General features: G+C 50.0%; 1 protein-coding gene across 22 annotated transcripts in view; it reads right to left on the bottom strand.

The window, feature by feature from the left end:
• Positions 1-17306, bottom strand: part of EPS15L1 (epidermal growth factor receptor pathway substrate 15 like 1) — a 97000-nt gene extending 79694 nt beyond the window's left edge. For 9 of the 22 annotated variants that reach the window (XR_011994452.1, XR_011994453.1, XR_011994454.1 and 6 more), the window contains exon 1: positions 17165-17264. Coding sequence is in view for 14 of the 22 variants with exons in the window: in XM_072721313.1 (XP_072577414.1) it covers positions 17165-17197 (33 nt within the window). In the remaining 8 variants the exon portion in view is untranslated. Of the gene's footprint in view, positions 1-7374; positions 7795-17164 lie in introns of those variants that run through there. The other 13 variants (XM_072721311.1, XM_072721323.1, XM_072721318.1 and 10 more) reach the window with 9 other exon arrangements.
• Positions 17307-20943: the final 3637 nt, after the last annotated feature.

Raw genomic sequence — 20943 nt, 5'->3', positions numbered from 1 at the left:
AATGGAAAGCCCAGAAACAGACCGACACGGGTATACTCAACTGACTACTGACAGAGGTGCAGAGCCATTCAGGAGGAAAGAGGCCTGAGCAGCACATGGCAGTGAAGCAAATGGACATCCAGAAGAAAATGAGCCTCAACCTAAGTCTCACACTTTCTACAAAAATTAACTCCAAATGGATCACAGGCTTAAATGGAAAACTGTACACTTTTGAGAAGAAAAAAAAAACATAGAAGAAAATATTTAGGATCAAGGGCAGAGTTCTTAGACTTGATACTAAAAGGCTCACTCATAAAAGGAAAAATTGAGGGGTGCCCAGGTGGCTCAGTCAGTTGAGTGTCTGCCTTTAGCTCAGGTCATGATCCTGGGTTCCTGGGAAAATAAAACCTGCATCAGGCTCCCTGCTGGGACGAGAGCATGCTTTTCCCTCTCCCTTTGCCTGCCACTCCCACTACTTGTGCTCTCTCTGCCAAATAAATAAAACCTTAAAAAAAAAAAAAAGGAAAAATTGATAAATTGGACCTCATCAAAATTAAAAATGTTTGCTCTGTGAAAGACCTTGGTAAGAGGATGACGAGCCAAGTCACAGAAATATTTGCAAATCACAGATTTCGCAAAACATCAGTATCCAGAATATATAAAGAACCCTCAAAACTCAATGGCACAAAAGCAAATGATGGGGGGTGGGGTGATGCCTGGCTGGCTCAGTCAGTAGGGCATGCAACTTGATCTTGGGGTAGTGAGTTCAACTCCCACGTTAGGTATAGTTTACTTTAAAAAAAAAAAAAAGGCCAATGATCAAATGAGAACACGGACAAAAGACATGAAGAGGTATAAGAGGTATTTCACCCAAGAGGACATACAGATGGCCAGTAAGCCCATGAAAAGATGGTCAGCATACGTTAGTCATTAGGGAAATGCTAATCAAAACCACAGGGAAATGCCACCACACAGCCATCAGAATGGTGAAAATAACAATGACACCACTGATTACGCTGAGAAACCGATCACTCACACATTGACAGTGAGAAGGTAAAAAGGTACAGCTACTCTGGAAAACAGTTTAACAGTTTCTTAAAAAGAACTAAGCCTGCAACTGTCACAGGACCCAGCAATTGTCCTGGGCATCCATCCAGAGAAATGAGGACTTGGGTTCACGTAACACCCTGTACTGAGATGTTTAGCGCAGCTTTACTCATAATTGCCCCGAACTGGAAACACACCAGATGTCCTTCAATGGGAGATTGGTTTAATGAACTGTGACGCCCCCTCCCCACCCATGGAGCACCACTTGGCAATGAAAAATCCCAAGCAATGAACTAATACACACAACAATCTGGAAGGATCTCCAGAGGATTATACTAAGCAAAAAAGGCCAATTTCCAAAGGTTATGTCCTGTATGATTCTATTATATAACATCATTAAAATGCTGAAATTTAGGGTGCCTGGGTGGCTCGGTCAGTTAAGTATCTGCCTTTGGCTCAGGTCATGATCTCAGGGTCCTGGGATCCAGCCCCACATCAGACTCCCTTCCCCCTCTCCTACTAGCTCTTATTCTCTCTCACTCTCTCTCTCGCTATCTGTGTTGTTATTCTTGTCTCTCTCGCTCTTGAATACATAAAATCTTTTTTAAAAAACTGATAAAGTGCTGAAATTCTAGAAATGAACAGATTAGTGGATGCCAGAGGTTAAGGAAGGCATAGGAGTGGCTAAAAGAATCAAGAGTAAGGATCTCCGTGTGGAATGGAATTGGTCTGCATCTGACTGCAGCAATGTCAAAGTTTCAGCCGTGATGGTGTACTACAGATTTGCTGCTACCACTGAAGGAAACTGAGTGAAGAATACACAGGATTACTCTCTGCATTTTTTTTAACTGCATGTAAATCTATAATTACCTCAAAATAATTTTTAAAAAGATACTGAGAAAGACAGGAAACCTCACAACAAAATAAGGTGACATTTTGAGACAATCAGGGAAATCTGCAAATGGACTTGGTATCAATCAGGTAATGCTAAAGAATGATTACATGTGTAAGGTGTTGATATGGCACTATGGTTACGAAATGAAAAGTGGTCTTTCTGTCAGAGATGCAAATTGAAACATGATTTCTGAGATTTCCTTTTTCAAGATATTTTCAGAGACAGCAATGAGAGCATGGGAGAAAGGGAGAGAAGGAGAGAGAGAGAGAAAGAGAGAATCTCAAGTGGACTCCCAACTCAGTGAGGAGCACGACGGCTTAATTTCACAATCCTGAGATCACAACCCAAGCTGAAATCAAGAGTTGAGGTGCCAAACCAACTGAGCCACCAGGCACCTCAATTTCTGAGATTTAAAATAAAAACCTCAGAAATAGGGGATCCCTGGGTGGCTCAGCGGTTCAGCACCTGCCTTTGGCCCAGGGCGTGATCCTGGGGTCCCGGGATCGAGTCCCAGGTCGGGCTCCCTGTGTGGAGCCTGCTTCTCCCTCTGCCTGTGTCTCTGCCTCTCTCTCTCCCTCCCTCTCTCTCTCTCTCTCTCTCATGAATAAATAAATTCTAAAAAAAAAAAAAAGCTTCAGAAATAAAAATGTATGTGGAAAAAAATGCATATGGCAGAGGACAAGGGATAGTAGACAACTGCAGAGAGACTTGCAAAATGGCATTTGTTGGGGTGCCTGGATGGCTCACTCAGTAGAGCATATGACTCAATCCGAGGGTCATGAATTCAAGCCCTATGTTGGGCATGGAGCCAGTTTTAAAAAAAAAAAAAGGCATTTGTTGTAAATGGTGCTAGGCACATGGGAGTTCATTAACCTCTTCCCTCTACTTTGAGGGTATATAAAATGTTACATAATTAAAGACCAACATTTGATATGTTTCTGCTTTGTCAAGGATCCTAATAGTACAAGCCATCTCAGGTGTTAAGTATGAGAAACAAAGAGTAGCTTTATCACCAGCAGTGTCATACTTTTGTGAAACAATAAAAACTAGCACTTCTTTAACACACACACACACACACACACACACACACACACACACACACACACCCTCTTCTGCTACTGTAAGGTCTCGCCCTGGGAGTCTACCCTGAGGAAGTGATCAACTATGCAGGAGGTGAGGAAAGGCAAGAGGGTTGTATCAGCTTACCCTGCTGGAGGGCCAGGACTCCAGGTGATGGCAAAGATTGAAAACAGGTGAGGATCCGGGCAGAACATTTACAAGTGAGGTATGATCGTCATGTATTTGCTAAGTCCAAAGAGAGGGCCCAAACCAGCAAACACAGTTATGACCTGGCTGGTAAGCCCATAACGATCATATATGCACATGGACCAGAATGTGGCAGGATGGACGCCATATGCTAAGTGGTTCCTACCAGTAAACTGGCTACCCCTGCCTCCCCTCTCTGCCGTGGCTGAGTCTGTCAGTGTTCTACATTAGTGCATACTGCTTTTGTAAATAAGACAGAAAAGGAAAGAACAACATACAAGAGGAGAGATGTAAAGCTACAGGATTCTCTCTGGGGGCCCAAATGACCACCATGATGAAGGACTAGGGGAAGATGTGTACCTGCCATTCAGCACAGCACGCAGGGCCTCTAACCCACTTGGAACACAAGGCCTGGGGTGGGAACATGTCATGGGGGGTGGGTAAGGCGTGCAAGTAAGGCCTCCCCACCTATGAGGAGAACCAAAGAACAGAAGAACCATGCCTGGAAGTTTTGACACGCAATGAAGCATCCTCAAGGCAAACAAGACAGCCAGAGGGAGTTCTAGGCCAGGAACTATCAGGAGGAAGACAGTCTCAAGATATAAAAGCGTCAGTGCTCCCAGAAGACCACTGTCCTTGGCCCTGTCTACCAGAAATGGAAGTAAAAGAGAAACCATGGTCACCTGAGGCAACCTTCCCACCTTGACATGCTGCCCTCTATAGGAGCCCAAGGAGGAGACTTAGGCCCAAAGGTCTACACCCACACATCTTTGCCTGGCATTCCTAGCACCAAAGGAAACAGAACCAGAGAGGTCAACCAGAGGTGCCACCAGACAAATGTGGACTCAAGTCCCAACCTACCACCAGAGTACTGTACAATTCTGAGGAGAGTGAACAGCCTCTCTGTACCTCAGTTTCTTCATTTGGAAAATAAGGATGAGCATGCCCACTACCAGAGTCTGGCATGGGGTAAGCACTCCTCCAATGCCAGCTGTTTACAGGCCCGTTTTCTTCCTTGTCCTCTCCTTCCACCAGCTCCAATGGGAAAATGTATCCCATCCCTATAAATGTGTCCCTAGGTCAGTTCCACCCTAGACTATCAACCTCCCTCCTACTCTTCACAGACAACTTCCTGAAAGAGTGGTCTGCCTTGGAACTTGTAAATTCATTCATTCATGTGTTCAACACACACGTTAAGGCCATACTATGAGGAAGAATCAAGGATACAAAAGGGTGTGAGACAGAGCTCCAGTGCTCAAGATGAGGAGACAGGCCTGCAAGGTTGAGAGCATGACTACATCACAAGGTGCCACAGGATATGAGGTCTACGACGGTACAGCCGAAGCCTCCAGGGCCTGAGCCAGGGGTCAGGGATGGGCAAGGTGTCTCCAAGGCAGAGGGGGCCGCCAGGAACTTGGGAGTCATTCAGCACAATTTTAGCCAGCCGGGAAGGGTGGACCCAGTGAGTAACGGAGTCTGTACCCACCCACTGAAAAGCCCGGAATGTGGTCCCCATGGTGACCTGAGCAGATGTGCTAGCGACCAGTGTACTGAATAAGCACTTAGCTACTCGGAGTAGGTGACAGAAGAGCCACCAGGGACAGACTTCGGTGGGCCCCCAGGAGGGGAAGGCCAAGGAATGCAGCCACTCACTGTGCACAAACACAGAGAAAGGGGGCTGTTCACCTTTAAATACTTTACTCTGGGATGTCCTCAAGGGCCATCAAGGTGGAAATCTCATTCTAAGCAGTCTCTACAGAGTGCCTGGCGGTGCTCCTACTCTGGTGGGGAATGTCATCACACATGACAATGTATACTGAAGGCTTTCAAGTGCTGGGAGAACAGATGGGGTGGTGGGGGCGCTTGGCAGACCAAACATGCACCTATGAGGGTGGGGAGACCGCCACGGCCCCAGCTGAGCCTGCCTGAGGGGCTACAGGACAAGGAGCACCTGCACTGAAGCACTGGGGTAGACAGGCCTACAACACAGATGGAAAGAGTCCCCACTGGTGGGCAAACACCAAGGCAGTGGGATCCTGAAGGAACCAGGGGCTGAGCATGTAGGGAGGGGTATGGGGTTTAGTGCAGCCACACAGAGGGCAGGTGGATAAGACAGAAAAGGATCAGGCAATAAGCTCCCGGTGGAGAATGGGGCAGATTCTAGCCTGTTCTTCCAAAAATGCTGCTTAAGATCAAAAGCAACCCTGGCCTCCCTAGAGCCCTCTCTGGGCATCACTCTTCCCAGCATCTCACAGAACACCCCCCCCCCCCAATCCATTCTTTCTCTGCACAGTGGACCAGGCCCTGAACAGACTCACAGGGGTGACAGGGCCCCCACACAGCAGGGGGGGGGCCTATTGCCTTCCATGAGAATGCCCACTGCCCACGGCCCACAGTGCTCCCAACTTTTCCCAAGTGTGCCCTGAATCTTCCCAAAATTCCTTTCCTGGATCAGCCACCCTGGGGTTCCAACGTCTCTACCATCTTCTACCATATCTGAGTCCTGGCCCGATATTTCACTACCTCTTAAGCGGGCACACTGCCCAGGACTCAGGGATCCCCAAGGCAGATTGGGTCAGCAGCTCTCCGTGCCCCTCCCCTCCTCTCTGTGGGTGGCATCAGCAGCCAACCAGCACCCACTGCTCTTCTACAGAGCCTGGATCCTCTAGGCACCAGGCACCAAGTAGGCTCCTGGATTCCACTGTGAGCAAAAAACAGTCACCACTACCACAGGGGAGCGGAGCACAGTTATCTGCTCAGGGAACAAACACTGAAGAGTAAACACTGGCAGGAGCAGGGGGAGGAATTCACACGGTGGTCGCTCCCCAGCTGGTCACTCCCCAGCTCAGAAAAGACCCTTTGTGGTTGGTGAGGAGCGCAAGGTTCAAACTCTCAGCCATCCCCTGCCCCTGCTGAGCTAATTTCACTACCCACATCCAACACACACCCATACACCTGGATGCTGATACACATTCACCCAGAGACGCTTGCACACACTTGTGCACACACAGCACTCAATCCTGGCTTTCCCTTCCTGCACTGGCAGATGCCCTACGTAGTGCACACCATACACTCCTTATCTTGACACAAATCATTCCCTGTGCCTGAGGCAGGGGTGGGGGGGGTTGGGGAGGGGGCTGGCGCTGCTCAAGGCCAATTACCTCCCAGCCCCAAAACCGACCCCCTGCTTTAAAAAGCCACCCAAATTCCCCCCCAAATGAAATGCATCTCTCCTCCACATTCCCATAGCCTCAGATCTACAAATGGGACATTTCTTAATGTCCAATTTTTGTCAAGGCTACTGTTAACAACTGGGGCTCCCTACTTCCCACATTTTCAATTCTGGGGTGTAGGGAGTGGGGTAGAAGTCTCAGATTTATTCTACCTCTTGCAATGCTGGCACTGTAAGTGAAGCTTCGGTAGACTTTTTTAAATAAACTATTTGTTTACAGAATGGGTAAGATTTTGATGGAGCCTCAGGAGGGAGTGGGTGAGATGGGTGCAGAGATGTTGATGCTCAAGCAGACACAGCTCCACTACTTAGCAGCAGAGTGAAGACAAGTTACAAAGCCTCCTGGGGCCTCAGTTTTCCCATCCATGAAGTGGAAATAATACAGTGTCTGCCCTGAGGACTACCTCAAGTACCAGATGAGAACATGTAGGTAAAGCACTCTACAAACCCCAAGATGCTACTGTGTCCATTACTACCCTTCTTACTACTATCACTGAGACAGAGGAGCAAGCTTTATTGACCAGGAATCATGGGGATGGGAAGGGAAGTCAGGCAAGGCTACTAATCAGGGCGTGTTTGGCAGGCATCAAATCACAGTCCTTACAACACACCACACCAAATGATCTTTGCCAAAAAATAATAAAATATTTCACCAAATGTTGGATACGCTGCAGTACATGTTGTACTCATACTCTCACTCAACTAGTTGGCTGAGCCACTCCCAAGAGTCTTTTACTAGTTCTCTTAGTCTTATTTATTTTTTTAAAAGAAGTGGGCAATTGCACACACAGTAGGTTAAGTGCTTAGCAGCTGTAAATTAAAGGATAATTTTTGGTAGCTAAAAGGCAACACAGAATTAAATGAAGAGGCCGAATGCCAACAGAATGAGCTCGGCATGAAAGAAAATGCCGATTCCCTGAGCTGGTGTGTAGGCGAGAGAAACAGCAGCACTTACTTGCACCCACTCAGCAACCGTGGACATCTGCTCATCCCCTATGGAATCCTCTTCTCCATGGATTGTGTCCACAGTGGATCCAGGGGTACAGCACTGAGGGCATAGAGACCCTTCTGGTCTTGATCAAAGAACACTCCCAATGGGAGAAATGTTCTCAATAGCACACACCTAGGTCAGTTGCATGTGGGCACCTCTAGCCATAAACAGTGCTGTTTCTAGGATGGGGAGTAATTTAGGGGGCTAATCCATGCCCCCAACTTTCCAGTCCTGGCTTAATAATCTCCCTGTGAGGACCTCACCATCAACAGGCCTTTTCTCTTTTTTTTTTTTTTTTGTTTATGTTTCCCCCTTTAAAAGCAGTCCGAAAAATCATTTCCTTTCCCCACTGGGTAAGTAAAGTGGCAAACATCCTTTGTGGATTAAGAAAAGTCAATTTTCAGGGCACCTGGGTGGCTCAGCGGTTGAGCATCTGCCTTTGGCTCAGGGCGTGATCCTGGGTCCAGGGAATGAGTCCCGCATCGGGCTTCCTGCAGGGAACCTGCTTCTCCCTCTGCCTATGTCTCTTGCCTCTCTCTCTCTCTCTCTCTCTCTCTCTCTCTCTCTCTCTCTCAAGAATAAATAAAATCTTTAAAAAAAAAAAAAAAAGGGAGACACATCTTCTATGGCTCCACAGGTATGATTATTACTGTCATTAGTAAATCAGAGAACACCCTCCCCACACCCTCTCATAGCTGAAGTGCAGAGACATGGGCAGCCCTGTGAAAGGTGGGGGCCTGGCCATCAGGATGCTGGCCTCCCTGACTTACCTCACCAGTGCAGTAGGTTCCTGCTTCTTCACCAAGGAGATAAGACATTTCCACTCATCAACTACTGTGAATGGCAGCTAGAGACTGCTCCTGGCTGCTATTTGGAGCGAGCAGCCGCCAATCAACAGTCATCACCTGCTTGCTGCAGGGACTAGGGACACAGCAGGGACAGGGCTGCTCCTGCCCACCCCCTAGGAGCCCACGGTGCAATGTCCACAGGAGAGAACACTGGTTTTGGAGCTGCAATCTGATCCAAGCACCCCAACTCCCTGGGAGGCCTGGAACCTGTCATTTTAGTTCTATCCTTCTCAGTTTCCTTGTTCAGAAACGAGCACAGACAGTGACAATGACACTTCCCTAACGGGGAGTCAGTGGTGAATGGGCACAAAGTGGGTGTCCAACCACACTCCCTTACTTCTGTACAAGACCTGCACCCCCAATCTCTCCCCAACACCTAGGTTACCAGAGTCAGGGAAGGAGGCTCTGACAGGGTCAGAGAGGGTGATGAGTGGCCAGTCTCAAAGGCTGGACCCATCTGCTTCCTCCAGTCCTGCTGGAACAGAAGAGGAAAAAAAGGAAGGAAGACCCAGGCCCTCTCTTCCTCCTTTCCTTATTTCCAACCCAGTGGAGGCAATTCATTCCGCTTCTGCAGGCTGCCACCTGACCTCCATGAGGGTATCTGTCACCTGGGGTCCTATCTATCTGTGTGCCCGGGAACCCAGCTCCAATTGAGCCATCTAAAGGATGGGGGCTCAGTTTTATTTATCTTAGTCCCAGACCAGCATAGGATGGGTGCTCAGCAAATGGGATGTGACAGTGACCCCAGGAGCTAGGCTGCTTCTCAACTGCACCTAAATGCAGGGTCCCATCAAGCCTGGAGGGCCCACTGCAAGGTGATGGCTCTTGTCTCAACTGACCCAGCTACCCACCTGGCAACACCCAGGAAAGCTGGCCTTGCTTTGCTGGCTGAACACACCCCACCTGCCTCTTCTTCCTCCCCACACCTAGAAGGCTCTGGTGCAAATAACCATCTCACACATTCCTTCGATCACCAACCCCTTCTGCTCTTACGGAAACCACCTCAGGCCAGGCTACTCTTTATCACTCCATGCCCACATCACAACTAACGTCTCTGAGCTAGTACCCAGCTCTGCCCATTCTCTATGCCACCAGTCACTTCACTCCTTAAGATCCTGCCATAGCCCCTACCTGCCTCACATACTGTGGACCTGCCCTATCACTCTGCCATTCCTTCAACAGATGATTACTGAGCACCTGGGGAACAGGGACAAGTTAAAACAGGCCTTTGTGGACCTAGTCTACATGGTAGGAGAGAATGACCATCAATCTAATAATCCCACCAATAGAAAATTACAGGCTGGCATGTGGAAAAGTACAGAGTATCCCCACAGGCAGCAACAGAGAAGCTGGGCCAGCCTGTCAGGGAAGGCTTTAGCTGAGGAAGTGATGTGCCAACTGAGATATGAGGAGGAACAGAGGTTAACCCAGAAATAAAGTGGGGGATAGAATATCTCAGAAAAGGGCCATAAAATCATGTGCAAAGGCCCTGAGGCAAGAGGGAATGTCACCCGAACAAGTAACTGAAAGGAAGACCCAGGGGTTGGGACACCTGGGTGGGTCAGTCAGTTGAGTGTCTGCCTTCAGCTCAGGTCATGATCCCAGAGTCCTGGGATTGAGCTCACTGCTCAGCGGGGAGCCTGCTTCTCCCTCTCCTTCTGTCCCTCTCCCAGCTTGTGAGCTTGCTCGCTCGCTCTCTGTCTCTCAAATAAATATTTTTTAAAAAGGCCCAGGGGCCGCAGGGCAGAGCAAACAGGGAGGGCAGAACTGGGAAAGTGGGATGCAGATGAGTAGGAGGCTGGATGGGGCAGAAGCCCAATTCCAGTCTGCAGACAGTGACAGACGACCAGCCCTCCGGGCACCATCCTTTCCTGCTCTCAACCAGTGTCTACAAAAGGAGAACTGACTTTGTATCGGCTGGTCTGAAACAGAATTGGTAAATTGATTCTGCCATCAAGAGTACAACAATCCCACCCAATAGGTAAGGCCAGACGGAAGTCTGAGGACATGGCTGTTTGTGGTCATCTGCAACTTCTACTTCCCTCCAGCAGTTTGTGACACTAAGGGCTGGGCCTACTATGGCGGGCAGAGCATTCCAAGGAGCCCTCTGGGTCACCCAGCAGGCAGGTCTCCTTCCCACTATTCCCCACTCCCCCAACATGGGCCACTCTCTAAGCAAGCAGATACCCTGTCAGTCCCTTTTGTCTCAGGTCAATCTGTAGGCCAAGCACAGACTGTGTCCCATTTACCAAACCACCTTCTTCCTTTAATCTCTAAGTCACTGTAGTTAAAAGAGGGCTGTGGACCCCAGAGAACACAGTCCTGGCCTCACATTTGGCCCTTTGAGCTGGAATCCCAGGGTCTTGGCTTCTGCTCATTCTGTTCTGCCTCCGTCTGAAAAAGCATTCGTTCCTCTCTTCCCAGCATCCCCACAGCCCAACCCAAATGCCCCTTCTCCAAGTGGAAGCAAGTTATCCACCCCTCATCCAGCTCTGACCACTCATGGCCTGTGCCTCCACTGTGGCCTGGATCAAACCAACCCTCCTCATGGGCCAGGCATGGCTCACTCATTTCTGCATCAGTCTCAGTGAAGCAACAAATACCCACTTGAGCAGGGAAACCTGTAAAGACGATAAGGCTGCCTTTCCATTTCTCCCATGACTTTTCAGTGAGATATGATTAAAACAAAATAAGAATTTAAACAAATGATCTTCTCTCCATCAGACTCCACGGTATCTAGAGGTTAGGTGGCACAACCACTGAGACACAAGAGAGAAGCAGACACTGGCAGAGGGAGAAACAAGCTCCCTGTGGGAAGCCTGGTGCAGGACTCGATCCCAGGATCCTGCCCTGAGCCGAGCTCAACCACTGAGCCACCCAGGCGTCCCACGACCAGTTTAAAACCAAATGAGATCTCACACTGCTGTATGCTTGGCAGTTAAAATAATAATAATAATAAGAGGCACCTGGGTGGCTCTGTCAATTAAGCCTCCGACTCAGCTACGGTCTTGATCTCAGGGTCATGAGCTCAAGCCCTGCACTGGGTTCCATACTGGGCATGGAGCCTACTTAAATAAACAAACAAATAGAACCTACAATGCAACACAGAGCCCCAGGCCTGCATTAGATGAGCTGCATCAGTGCAAGCTTGCCAGGTGTGACCATTGACAAGTAACATATGCCTCTGGGCCTCAGTTTACCCTTTTATAAAGTGAGAATAAGACTGACTAGGGTGACTTGGGAGGATACAGTGAGCAATGCAAAAAGCCTTTCCTGGTCAGTCTGTGGCGCCTGAGGCCTCCCCAACCTCACACATGGACCATAGACTCTGAGTCAGTTCTCACTGTGCAGATCACTTCACCCTGGGACACACTACATACTTGCTTGTTTCCTTCCACCTGTGCCCTGCTCCTGAGACCCTCAGCTATGTGGGACAGGGCTGTCTTCCAGTTCACAGCTACATCCCACTGCCCTGGAAGTGCCCAGCAAAGAGAAGATGCCTGATATGTATCTGCTGAATGAACAGTGCACACATAAGGTGCTGACACTCCACTGTCAGGAGGCAGACACATAATATAGAATTACTGCCAGCTCGCACGTGGAGAAACTGAAAACACTACACAACTGAGGGCACTGAAAGAACATCTGGAGACCCTAACACTGAAAACACACACACCCTAAAGGGACCTCAAATGAAAATAGGAAGGGGAAGTCCTCTTTGGGAAAGAACATGTAGTAGCTTTCTGCGCGGACGCCAGATATTCAGGTGAAGTCTGTGTGGGGAGAGCTTGAGAGCACCCCCTCAGTGGCTGACAGGGTGCCTCTCATGGAGGTGACAGCAGCTGTGTCCATCTGTCAGTATAATGACATGAAGTGGCTTGAGGCATCAGAGAGTAGACACTCAGCTCTCAAGTACCACCTGATCAAAGACATTCACTTCCCAGATCAGCTGATCGGCTAAAGAAGTAGGCGTAGCTAAGTTGCTTTAAAGTTCAAAATTGGGGGATCCCTGGGTGGCTCAGTGGTTTAGCGCCTGCCTTCGGCCCAGGCCGTGATCCTGGAGTCCTGGGATTGAGTCCCACGTCGGGCTCCCTGCATGGAGCCTGCTTCTCCCTCTGCCTGTGTCTCTGCCTCTCTCTGTGTGTCTGTCATGAATAAATAAATAAAATCTTTAAAAAAAATAAAAAATAAAAAAATAAAGTTCAAACTTGAGGCTGAGGTAGCAAAACGTACTTAACTGGGAGCTACTCAGCTCACAAATGCCAGGCCAGAGCAGGTCAGTAAGATACAGACAGGGAATTCAGGATCTTCCAGGGCAGGGCCAGTCTTTACTCTAAAACCTACTCTCTACCCACCAATTTATAACACATCACCATTAGCATTCTAGTAAGACAGAGAGACTAGCAATTATTTTAGAGAAAAAAACAAGGAACGAAAGGACAAACAAGTGTCCCAAGCACTTGGCATTCACTGCAGACACGTTCACCGGGTGTTGCTCTGGGCGAGGTGCCCAGAAGGCTGCCTGGAAGAAGGGAAAGAGCAGGGCTCTGCAGGCAGACAGATGTGGGGTCAACTCACCAACTATGGTACTTCCGTTACCTAAATCCCTTTGGATCTCAGTTTTCTGTTTGCAAAATGGGAACAAAAACCTCCTAGAACCTGGCACCCATTAAAAAGATGATGTATCTTAAGTGCTTGGGCATAGGAAGCACATGGCAGAGGAGGAGGACCCCAGTGGCACCTGGGTGGGGGGGGTGGAACTCCTTGCACAGGGCACTCTCTTCATCAATGAGCCCAAGGCTTTCCATGTGCTTCTTTTTTTTTTATATATAATTTTTTTTTTAATTTTTATTTATGATAGTCAGAGAGAGAGAGAGAGAGAGAGAGAGGCAGAGACACAGGCAGAGGGAGAAGCAGGCTCCATGCACCAGGAGCCGGATGTGGGATTCGATCCTGGGTCTCCAGGATCGCGCCCTGGGCCAAAGGCAGGAGCCAAACCGCTGCGCCACCCAGGGATCCCTTTCCATGTGCTTCTTGGGTCGAGGGCCACACAAGGGACCCACAAAAGGTGCAGCAGAGAGAACTGTCATTGGGGTGGGACTGAGGGAAGACACCACCAAGGAGGCCTCCGAGAGTGGCCTCCAGTGGGCAGAACGTGGGGAAGGCTACAGCAGGAGGTCACAGCATTAGGAGGGAGCAACAGCACCACGGAGGGCATAGGGGGAGCACTGGGAAGAGCAAGGGTATATGGGGAAATGGTGCAAGTGTGGGAGAGCAAGCCAGCAAGGTCAGGTGGAGGCACAGGGGGCGTGGGAAATGCTAAACCAGGAGCAGTGGAGCTGGACATACTGAGGGGAGTGAAACAGGAGCAGCTGGAAGTTGCTGGAGCAGGGGGGGTGGTTGTGCGGAATGAACTAAGAGGGAGAGGCTAAGTAGGAAGGGGGACAGCCCCAGCCCTGTGAACTTATGGATGTGGCAAGAAGGTGGCTAATTCCAGCAAACAACCAATGGGGGTAGGGTGTGGGGTTGGCAAGGGAGAAAAGAGAGGCTAGACTCTGGAAGGGTCTTGGTAGGGAAAGGGCATGCTCTGTGGGGAGGCCCTAAAACAGGAGCAGAGAGAAAGGATGCAGAAGACAATGAAGGCCAACTGGTGGGTTCCAGTGACCCGTGTGGTAGGGCTCAAGGATGACCAACGACAGGCCACTGGGGTTAAGGATGGCATGATGCCCAGTAGCTTAAGAGACCACATGGTACAAAGGGGGTAAGGGACATGGGTCATATCTGGGGTCAGAGAAGCACAGTGGAGCTGTGGTCGGAGGCAGGGAGAAGTAGAAATCACCCAGACGCCAGTGGAAGGAGAAATCAACCCTAGAATCCTCACTTTTCAAACGGGAAAGATTTGTATTCAGAGACTATACAGTGAAAGAGGTGTCACAGATCCTAGGGATAATGGAGCAGACCAGGAAAGATGCCAATAGGAAAAGTGCTGGGGACAGAGAAGAAACACCCCTTTCTCCCTCTGCAAACCTGCTGGCAACCACTTTACTCACCTTCAACTGGCCAACCATGTTCCAAGTGCACTTGGCACCTCAGTCCAACCAGAGCACAGCCTCATGCTCCAGGGGGCTCCCTGACTGCCACCCACCAGAAACTATCCTGGAATCATACCCATGCTTGAACCTGTGTGATCCCTCAGCTGGGGATCACATGGAAGGGCTACACCTCCCACCTGGGGCAACAGGAACACCTGGCACAGAACTCCACATAAGAAGAGATAGAGAGAAATGTTGGCATAGCTACCTAAGGAAGAAAAGCTGGTCATGCCTTTGTTTGACATATAAAGGAACAAGAAAAAAATATAGAAGTCAGAGACCTAAGCTGTCACAGGCTCCTGGCTGACAGTCTCTTGCAAGGCCTCTTTCAATTCCACTCCCACTCCTAGCCCCATTCCACACATGGAGAAGAAAAGCCACCTGTAACTAGCGCTCATAGGTGTAAGTCTCAGATTCCTGCTTCATGAGTTTACCAGACACCTCCTGGGTGCTGGTCACAGGAACAAGAGGACTGTACCTGCTCTCACTGGGTGCCTGGTCTAATGGGGGAGAAACAGACATCTGTAGACCATGATTGGTGCTGAGGGGTGTGTGGAGGAGACACACTGCTAGTGCTATGGCAGAGGGGTCAGCAAAGGCCTCTGGGAAGAATGAGCTACCACCTAAAGACAGGAAAAGAGCCAGGCACTGAAAGCACCAAGAGAAGAAACTATGAAGAGAACTTCAGGAAGAAGGAACAACCAGTGAGGATACCCTGAGGTCAGAGAAAGCTTGGACTATAGGAGGAGTAGAAAAGCAGCAAGTATGGCTGCAGTGTGGGTACAGGGAAAGCATGAGGTAGGAAAGGGCAGGCAGGTACCAGACCAGCAAGGCTTCCTGAGAAGGAATTGAGATCTTATTCCAAAAGGTGCTAAGCAGGGCAGCACGGGTGGCTCAGAGGTTTAGCACTGCCTTCGGCCCAGGGCATGACCCTGGAGACCTGGGATCGAGTCCTACATCGGGCTCCCTGCATGGAGCCTGCTTCTCCCTCTGCCTGTGTCTCTGCCTCTCCCTCCCTCTCTCTCTCTCTCTCTCTCTCTCTCTCTCTGGGTCTCTCATGAATAAATATTTAAAAAAAAAAAAAAAGGTGCTAAGCAGGTGAATCACATGACCGGATTCAGGTTTTCTTACCTTAACCCACAAGGGCAAACCACTGCCCTCCTCCGAAGCTAATCCTTCATCAGTAAAATAAGAATTCCCCTCCCCTTGTTGTGTGGATAAGTGCCAACATGTTAAGAAGCACTTAAACTCTAAAGCACTCAATAAACATTAGCCATTATTTTCATTAAAGTTCAAACTAGGGCTACTGTCAAAATGTGATAGGAATTCTAAAAAGGTTCCCCCAAAAAACTGGGGGCACTTTCTCATTAATCGAACCTGTACCCCCCACACACACACACACACATACCCTCAACTGTAACAATTGGCCAATAATAACAATACCCCACATCTGCAGAGCACCTAGTTTACATAGCACTTTCGTGTCTGCTATGAGAATGCTAGTCAATAACCACTGGTCTTTAATACTTTTAATTTAGTGACAGTGTTACAAATTGGCTGGTTCTTGCTAGATTTAGCAGGTGTGCATGTGTTCCTCCTCGGAACAGCAGCTGGTCATGGTCATGTCAACACATCTATCCGCTCTCTCTTAAGGTTTAGCATTCCTGCTGCTGTGGTCTACATTCCCATATGTCCAGATCTGCCAGAGAATTAAATGATGATAATATAGTATCACTGTGTGCTGTGATGTGCCTGGCACTGCACTACGCACTTTACATGCTTCATCTTCACGTTATCCCAATACTCCTTATATATCCATTTTCCAAATGAGTTCTAAACGTGTCGCTCAAGGAAACTCAGAGAAATAAATGATAGAGCCAAGAAATAAACACAAGATGATAATGACCCCGTGTCCTCACTCTTGATCCCACCTCTGTGCTAGATATACTTCAGACAAAATGCTTATCGTACGGTGCTTGGTACAACACGGGTATTCCGTCAACAGAGGCGGCTGTTATTAGCAGGGCACAGGTAGTTTCTACTTCCCATGAGAGTGTCACCTCCGGGAGAGCAGCGACCTTGTCTGTCTGGGGGACGGCTGCACTCCCAGCACGTCTGACGGAGAAATGAATGAACGTCCCTCCCAGGGAGCAGGGCTGCCTGCGCAAGGCTCCTGGTTGCACGCATCTGTCGCGCCACTGCTCCTGCCCCTTAGTAAGACCACCAAGCGCATCTGACGGCACGGAGAGGGTCTCGGGGACGTGCGATCTCCTCTTTCTCGATTCAAGGGTGGCAGAAACAGCTCCCGAGGAAGAGCGGCGGTGAGTCCGGGATCGCGCTGCGGGAGGGTCGCGGCCCTGGCAGGGCTCTCCGCCCCACCACGCCGGCGGGGACACCGTCCGCCCCGGCGCTGGGACCCGGCAGGAAACAAAGACTCGCGGGGCCGACGCACCGGCAGGAAGGCTCACTCCCCTCGCCCACCTCCCCGAATGGGAGCCCGCTGCCACAGCGCCTCGCCCTGCCCGGGAGCTGCGGCGAAGGCCGGGCGCGGGGCCGAGCCAGGGCCCGGGCCGTGCAGACACAGGCAGCGGCCCCGCCTGTACGCCACCCGCAGAGGGTCGCCAGGGCGCGGGAGGCCGCGGGCTGGGCCGGCCTGTCACCTTCAGGACCGCCCGCCCACTCGCCCGCCCTCCGCGGGGGCGCCTCAGCGCGAGCCGCCGCCGCCCGGCTGGGTCTCCCCGCGCATCAGCCTGTCCGCCGCGCCAGCCTCGCGCCCCGCGCTCTCGCGCTGCACCCCCTCCCGCCGGCCCGTACCTGCTGGGAGAGCGGGATGAGCGGAGCCGCCATCTTCCCGCGGACTCGGGCTCCGAGCGCCGGGGAGACGGGGGCGGGGACGCGCGTGCGCACGGGGGCGAGGGGCGGTGCGCGCGCAGCTGAGGCCGGGCGAGGGCGGGGCCGAAGCGGGGCTGCGCACGCGCAACCAAACATCAAGGGGCGGGGTCGGGGGCGGGGTCGGGGGCGGGGCCGGGGCGGGGCCGTTCGCACCTAGCCCAGCCGGGAGGGGGCGGGGCCGGGGAGGAGCGCAGGACCCCCAGCGCGCGCCGAGCTTACCTGCTCACTTGCCCGCGGCCCGCCCCACTGCCTAAGTCTGACGTGCTCTCCTTCATCCCCTTCCCGGTGCACCTGCCAAACGCCTTGTGGGGAGTTGTTGCCCACCCCGCAGAGGGTCAGGAACCCCGCGGTGCCCAAACCTCCCTGTTGTAGGATGGGGGGGTGTGTGTGTGATACGTTCCCAACTGCCACTTTCTGGCACAGTGACCTTGGCAAGTCACCTAAGTACTTTCTCTGAGCCCCCAGCCCCCTTCTGAAAAGAGGGGGTGGTAATAGGTGTTTGCTGTTGTTCCCCCTCCACGTCTCACACTGTGCCTGGCACAGAGCTGGGCCTGATGTTTCCTGGAGAACCGATACTGGAGGGGACATTTATTGCTTTAGATGTTTTGTCTTCTATTGCCTAGGGACATACACTCATCTGTGGCTAGTTTCCACCAACAGGGCAGCCAAGCAGCTGACCACAGCTGCCTAAGGCACAAGGTTTCCTTAGGGCAGGTGGGCCTCCCTTGCCTGGCCTCCTGTGATGGTCGCACAGTAAACCTAGCCAGGCAACCGTGTCTTAGGCAGGCAAGCCAGGAGGCCATGTGATCGCAGGGGTGGGGCACAGGTTCCTGTCCACCTCCTCCATTTTGGAGTCAAGCTGCTGCTGGTCTTAATGAGACACCCATGAGCCAATAGCAATGAGATAAGACCATGTGTCATCTGATCCTCTCTTGAGACAGTTTTGCAGTCTTAGTTCCAAGTTTTCAAGCTTAGCATGCTCCTTCACCCTTCCGTTCCATGTATAAAGAGCAACGGGAAGCCACCAGAGGGTTTGAACACAATCAGATTTGTGTTCTAGAATGGTGACTCTCGATGCAGCAGGCAAAGTGGCCTGAGGCCGATGGATGGATGGATGGATGGATGGATGGGGTGGGCCAGCTGAAAAGCCAGAGCAGTGGTCCAGGTGTGGTAATAGAGGCTTTTAGCTGTCTTGACTCCTTTATCAGTCTGTGTTCCATAAGGAAACATCATGTCATTCTAGATATTTCAGGCAGAGGACCATTTAATATAGGAGAATGAGTGTAAAAGTGTGGGAAAAACAGAACAGGAATATAAGGTTACCTAAAGACTAGTAACTGCAGGAAACTGCTAGCCCTTCTAGGGCTAAAGGTCAAAAGGGAAAAAAGTGTTACCCAAAACCCATCATCACTGGGCCCTGAGCAGGAACCCAGCTACTGCTGTTTTGCCATTGCTAAAGTCACTGCTATTTTTTCTCACCACTGCCTAAGGTGCTGGCAGAAGCCTGAAAAAAGAAAAAAGAAAAAAAAAGGCCTCTCCTCTCTGCCTGCCTTCCTGCTTCTTTGTGACAGAACATGACAGGAAACCAATGGGTAAGGGTGTCTGTGAAATGTCTGTCATATGCAGGCTTCCAGCCTTAGTGTCAGAATCTACAGAGGCAATGACCACAGAGACTCTCCTGCATCATCCATGCATGGAAACAGAAGCTTGATGCTATGAGTCCCACCCAGCTAGCGGCCTGTGATTCCCTTTTCCTCCTGTACCCACTGCACCGGGCAGTGAGCCACCATCCTGCAACCTTTCTCGTCAGAGTCCAGAGCTACACTGTCCAACATGGTGGCCATGTGTGTCCAAGTGGCAATTTGAATTAATTACAATTAAATAAGGTTAAAAACCCATTTCTCCATAGAATGTACAACACCAGGAGTGAATCCTAATGTAAACTATGGACTCTGGGAGGTAATGATTGTGACAACTGTACCACCATGTTGTGAGATATTGATAGTGGGGGAGGATGTGTGGTGTACGAGTGGGAGCATATGGGTACTCTTTGTGCTTTCTGCACAGTTTTGCAGTGAACCTAAAACTACTCTAAAAACAGTGTTTATTAATCTTTTTAAAAAATCATTCCTCAATCCCACTAGCCACATTTCAAGGGAACACGTGTGGCCAGTGGCCACCATATTGGCCAGTGCAAGTGGGGAACATCTCTATCTTCACAGAAAAGTTCCCCAGGATGGCACTGCTCCAGGAGATGAGCTCTGCAGGATCTGAGCTGGTCTGACCCAACTTCATACAACTATTTCCAGCATTTTCCCTCTAAACCTGTCTCTGCTTCTTTCCTCAGTTCTTTCCTCAGTAGCTTCTTACCTGGTTCAGAGATTAAAGAGGTAGACTGTTGAATTCCATACCTGCACTTCATGGAAGTGAGTCTTTCATTTCTGAGAGTGATAACCAACCCCCAAGAAACCATTAGCCATCAGTCAAAAAGTCCACATTTAGGGGAAGCTGGGTGGCTCACTCAGTTGGGCATCCAACTCCTGATTTTGGCTCAGGTCATGATCTCAGGGTTGGTGAGAGAGGCCCCTCATCAGGCTCTGTGCTGAGCGGGGGGCTTGCTTGAGATTCCCTCTGCTCCCCAACCCCCACCAACTCACATGCATGCGTGTGAGCATGCGCACATGCGCACTCTCTCTCTAAAAATAATTTTTTTTTTAGTCCACATTTGAAGGTCTGCCAACTTCAGCCAAAGTGAGAACAAAACTTGCCAGAATTTCACTTCATAGGCAGACTTTCCACATTGATCATCCAGCAACGTGCCATATATAATTTCCAATGTATCCAGCTTATTTGTAATATCACTGGATTCCAAATTCCAGTGTCCAAATTTAGTGTCCTAAATTTTATTACTTCCAACACAGATTTCTGTATGAAAAAAGTTGCCTTCAAGTCAGAAGACTAGGGCGGCCTGGATGGCTCAGCGGTTTAGCGCCACCTTCAGCCCAGGGCGTGATCCTGGAGACCCAGGATGGAGTCCCATGTCGGGCTCCCTGCATGGGGCCTGTTTCTCCCTCCGTCTGTGTCTCTATCTCTTTCTCTCTCTCTGTGTGTGTCTTTCATGAATAAATAAATAAAATATTTTTTAAAAAATCAGAAGACTGTCATGCATGACTTTTAAAAAGCAAATTACTGGGCGGTCCCTGTGGCGCAGCGGTTTAGTGCCGCCTGCAGCCCAGGGTGTGATCCTGGGGACCCTGGATCAAGTCCCACGTCCGGTTGTCTGCATGATGCCTGCTTCTCCCTCTGCCTGTGTCTCTGCCTCTCTTTCTATGTGTCTCCATGAATGAATAAATAAAATCTTTAAAAATAATAATAATAATAATAATAATAAACAAATCATTTGATCAAGGCAAAAAAATTGAAGTGAGAAGTAATTACTATTTTCACTTGAGAAAATGAATTTCATTCCTCTGTCTTACAGAGAACAAAAGGCCACAGAAGTGGGTCACAGAGGGAAAAGAAGCAGTGGCTTCTGTATGGCACGTCAAAGGTCTGTGCACACACATCCGGGTTTTCCAAAATAACCAGTGTACAGGTGAAGCCTGCAAAACCTTTCTACACTAATGACGTGTAAAGTTTTCATATTGGAAAAGGTTAGCATATGCTGTTGGTAATTTGCAGCCTGAAGAAATAAGGCATCA

Source organism: Vulpes vulpes, chromosome 9 (assembly GCF_048418805.1).
Source record: "Vulpes vulpes isolate BD-2025 chromosome 9, VulVul3, whole genome shotgun sequence".
NCBI lineage: Eukaryota > Metazoa > Chordata > Mammalia > Carnivora > Canidae > Vulpes > Vulpes vulpes.
Note: the sequence above shows the minus strand (reverse complement) of the source record. Positions and strands in the feature narration are given on the sequence as shown.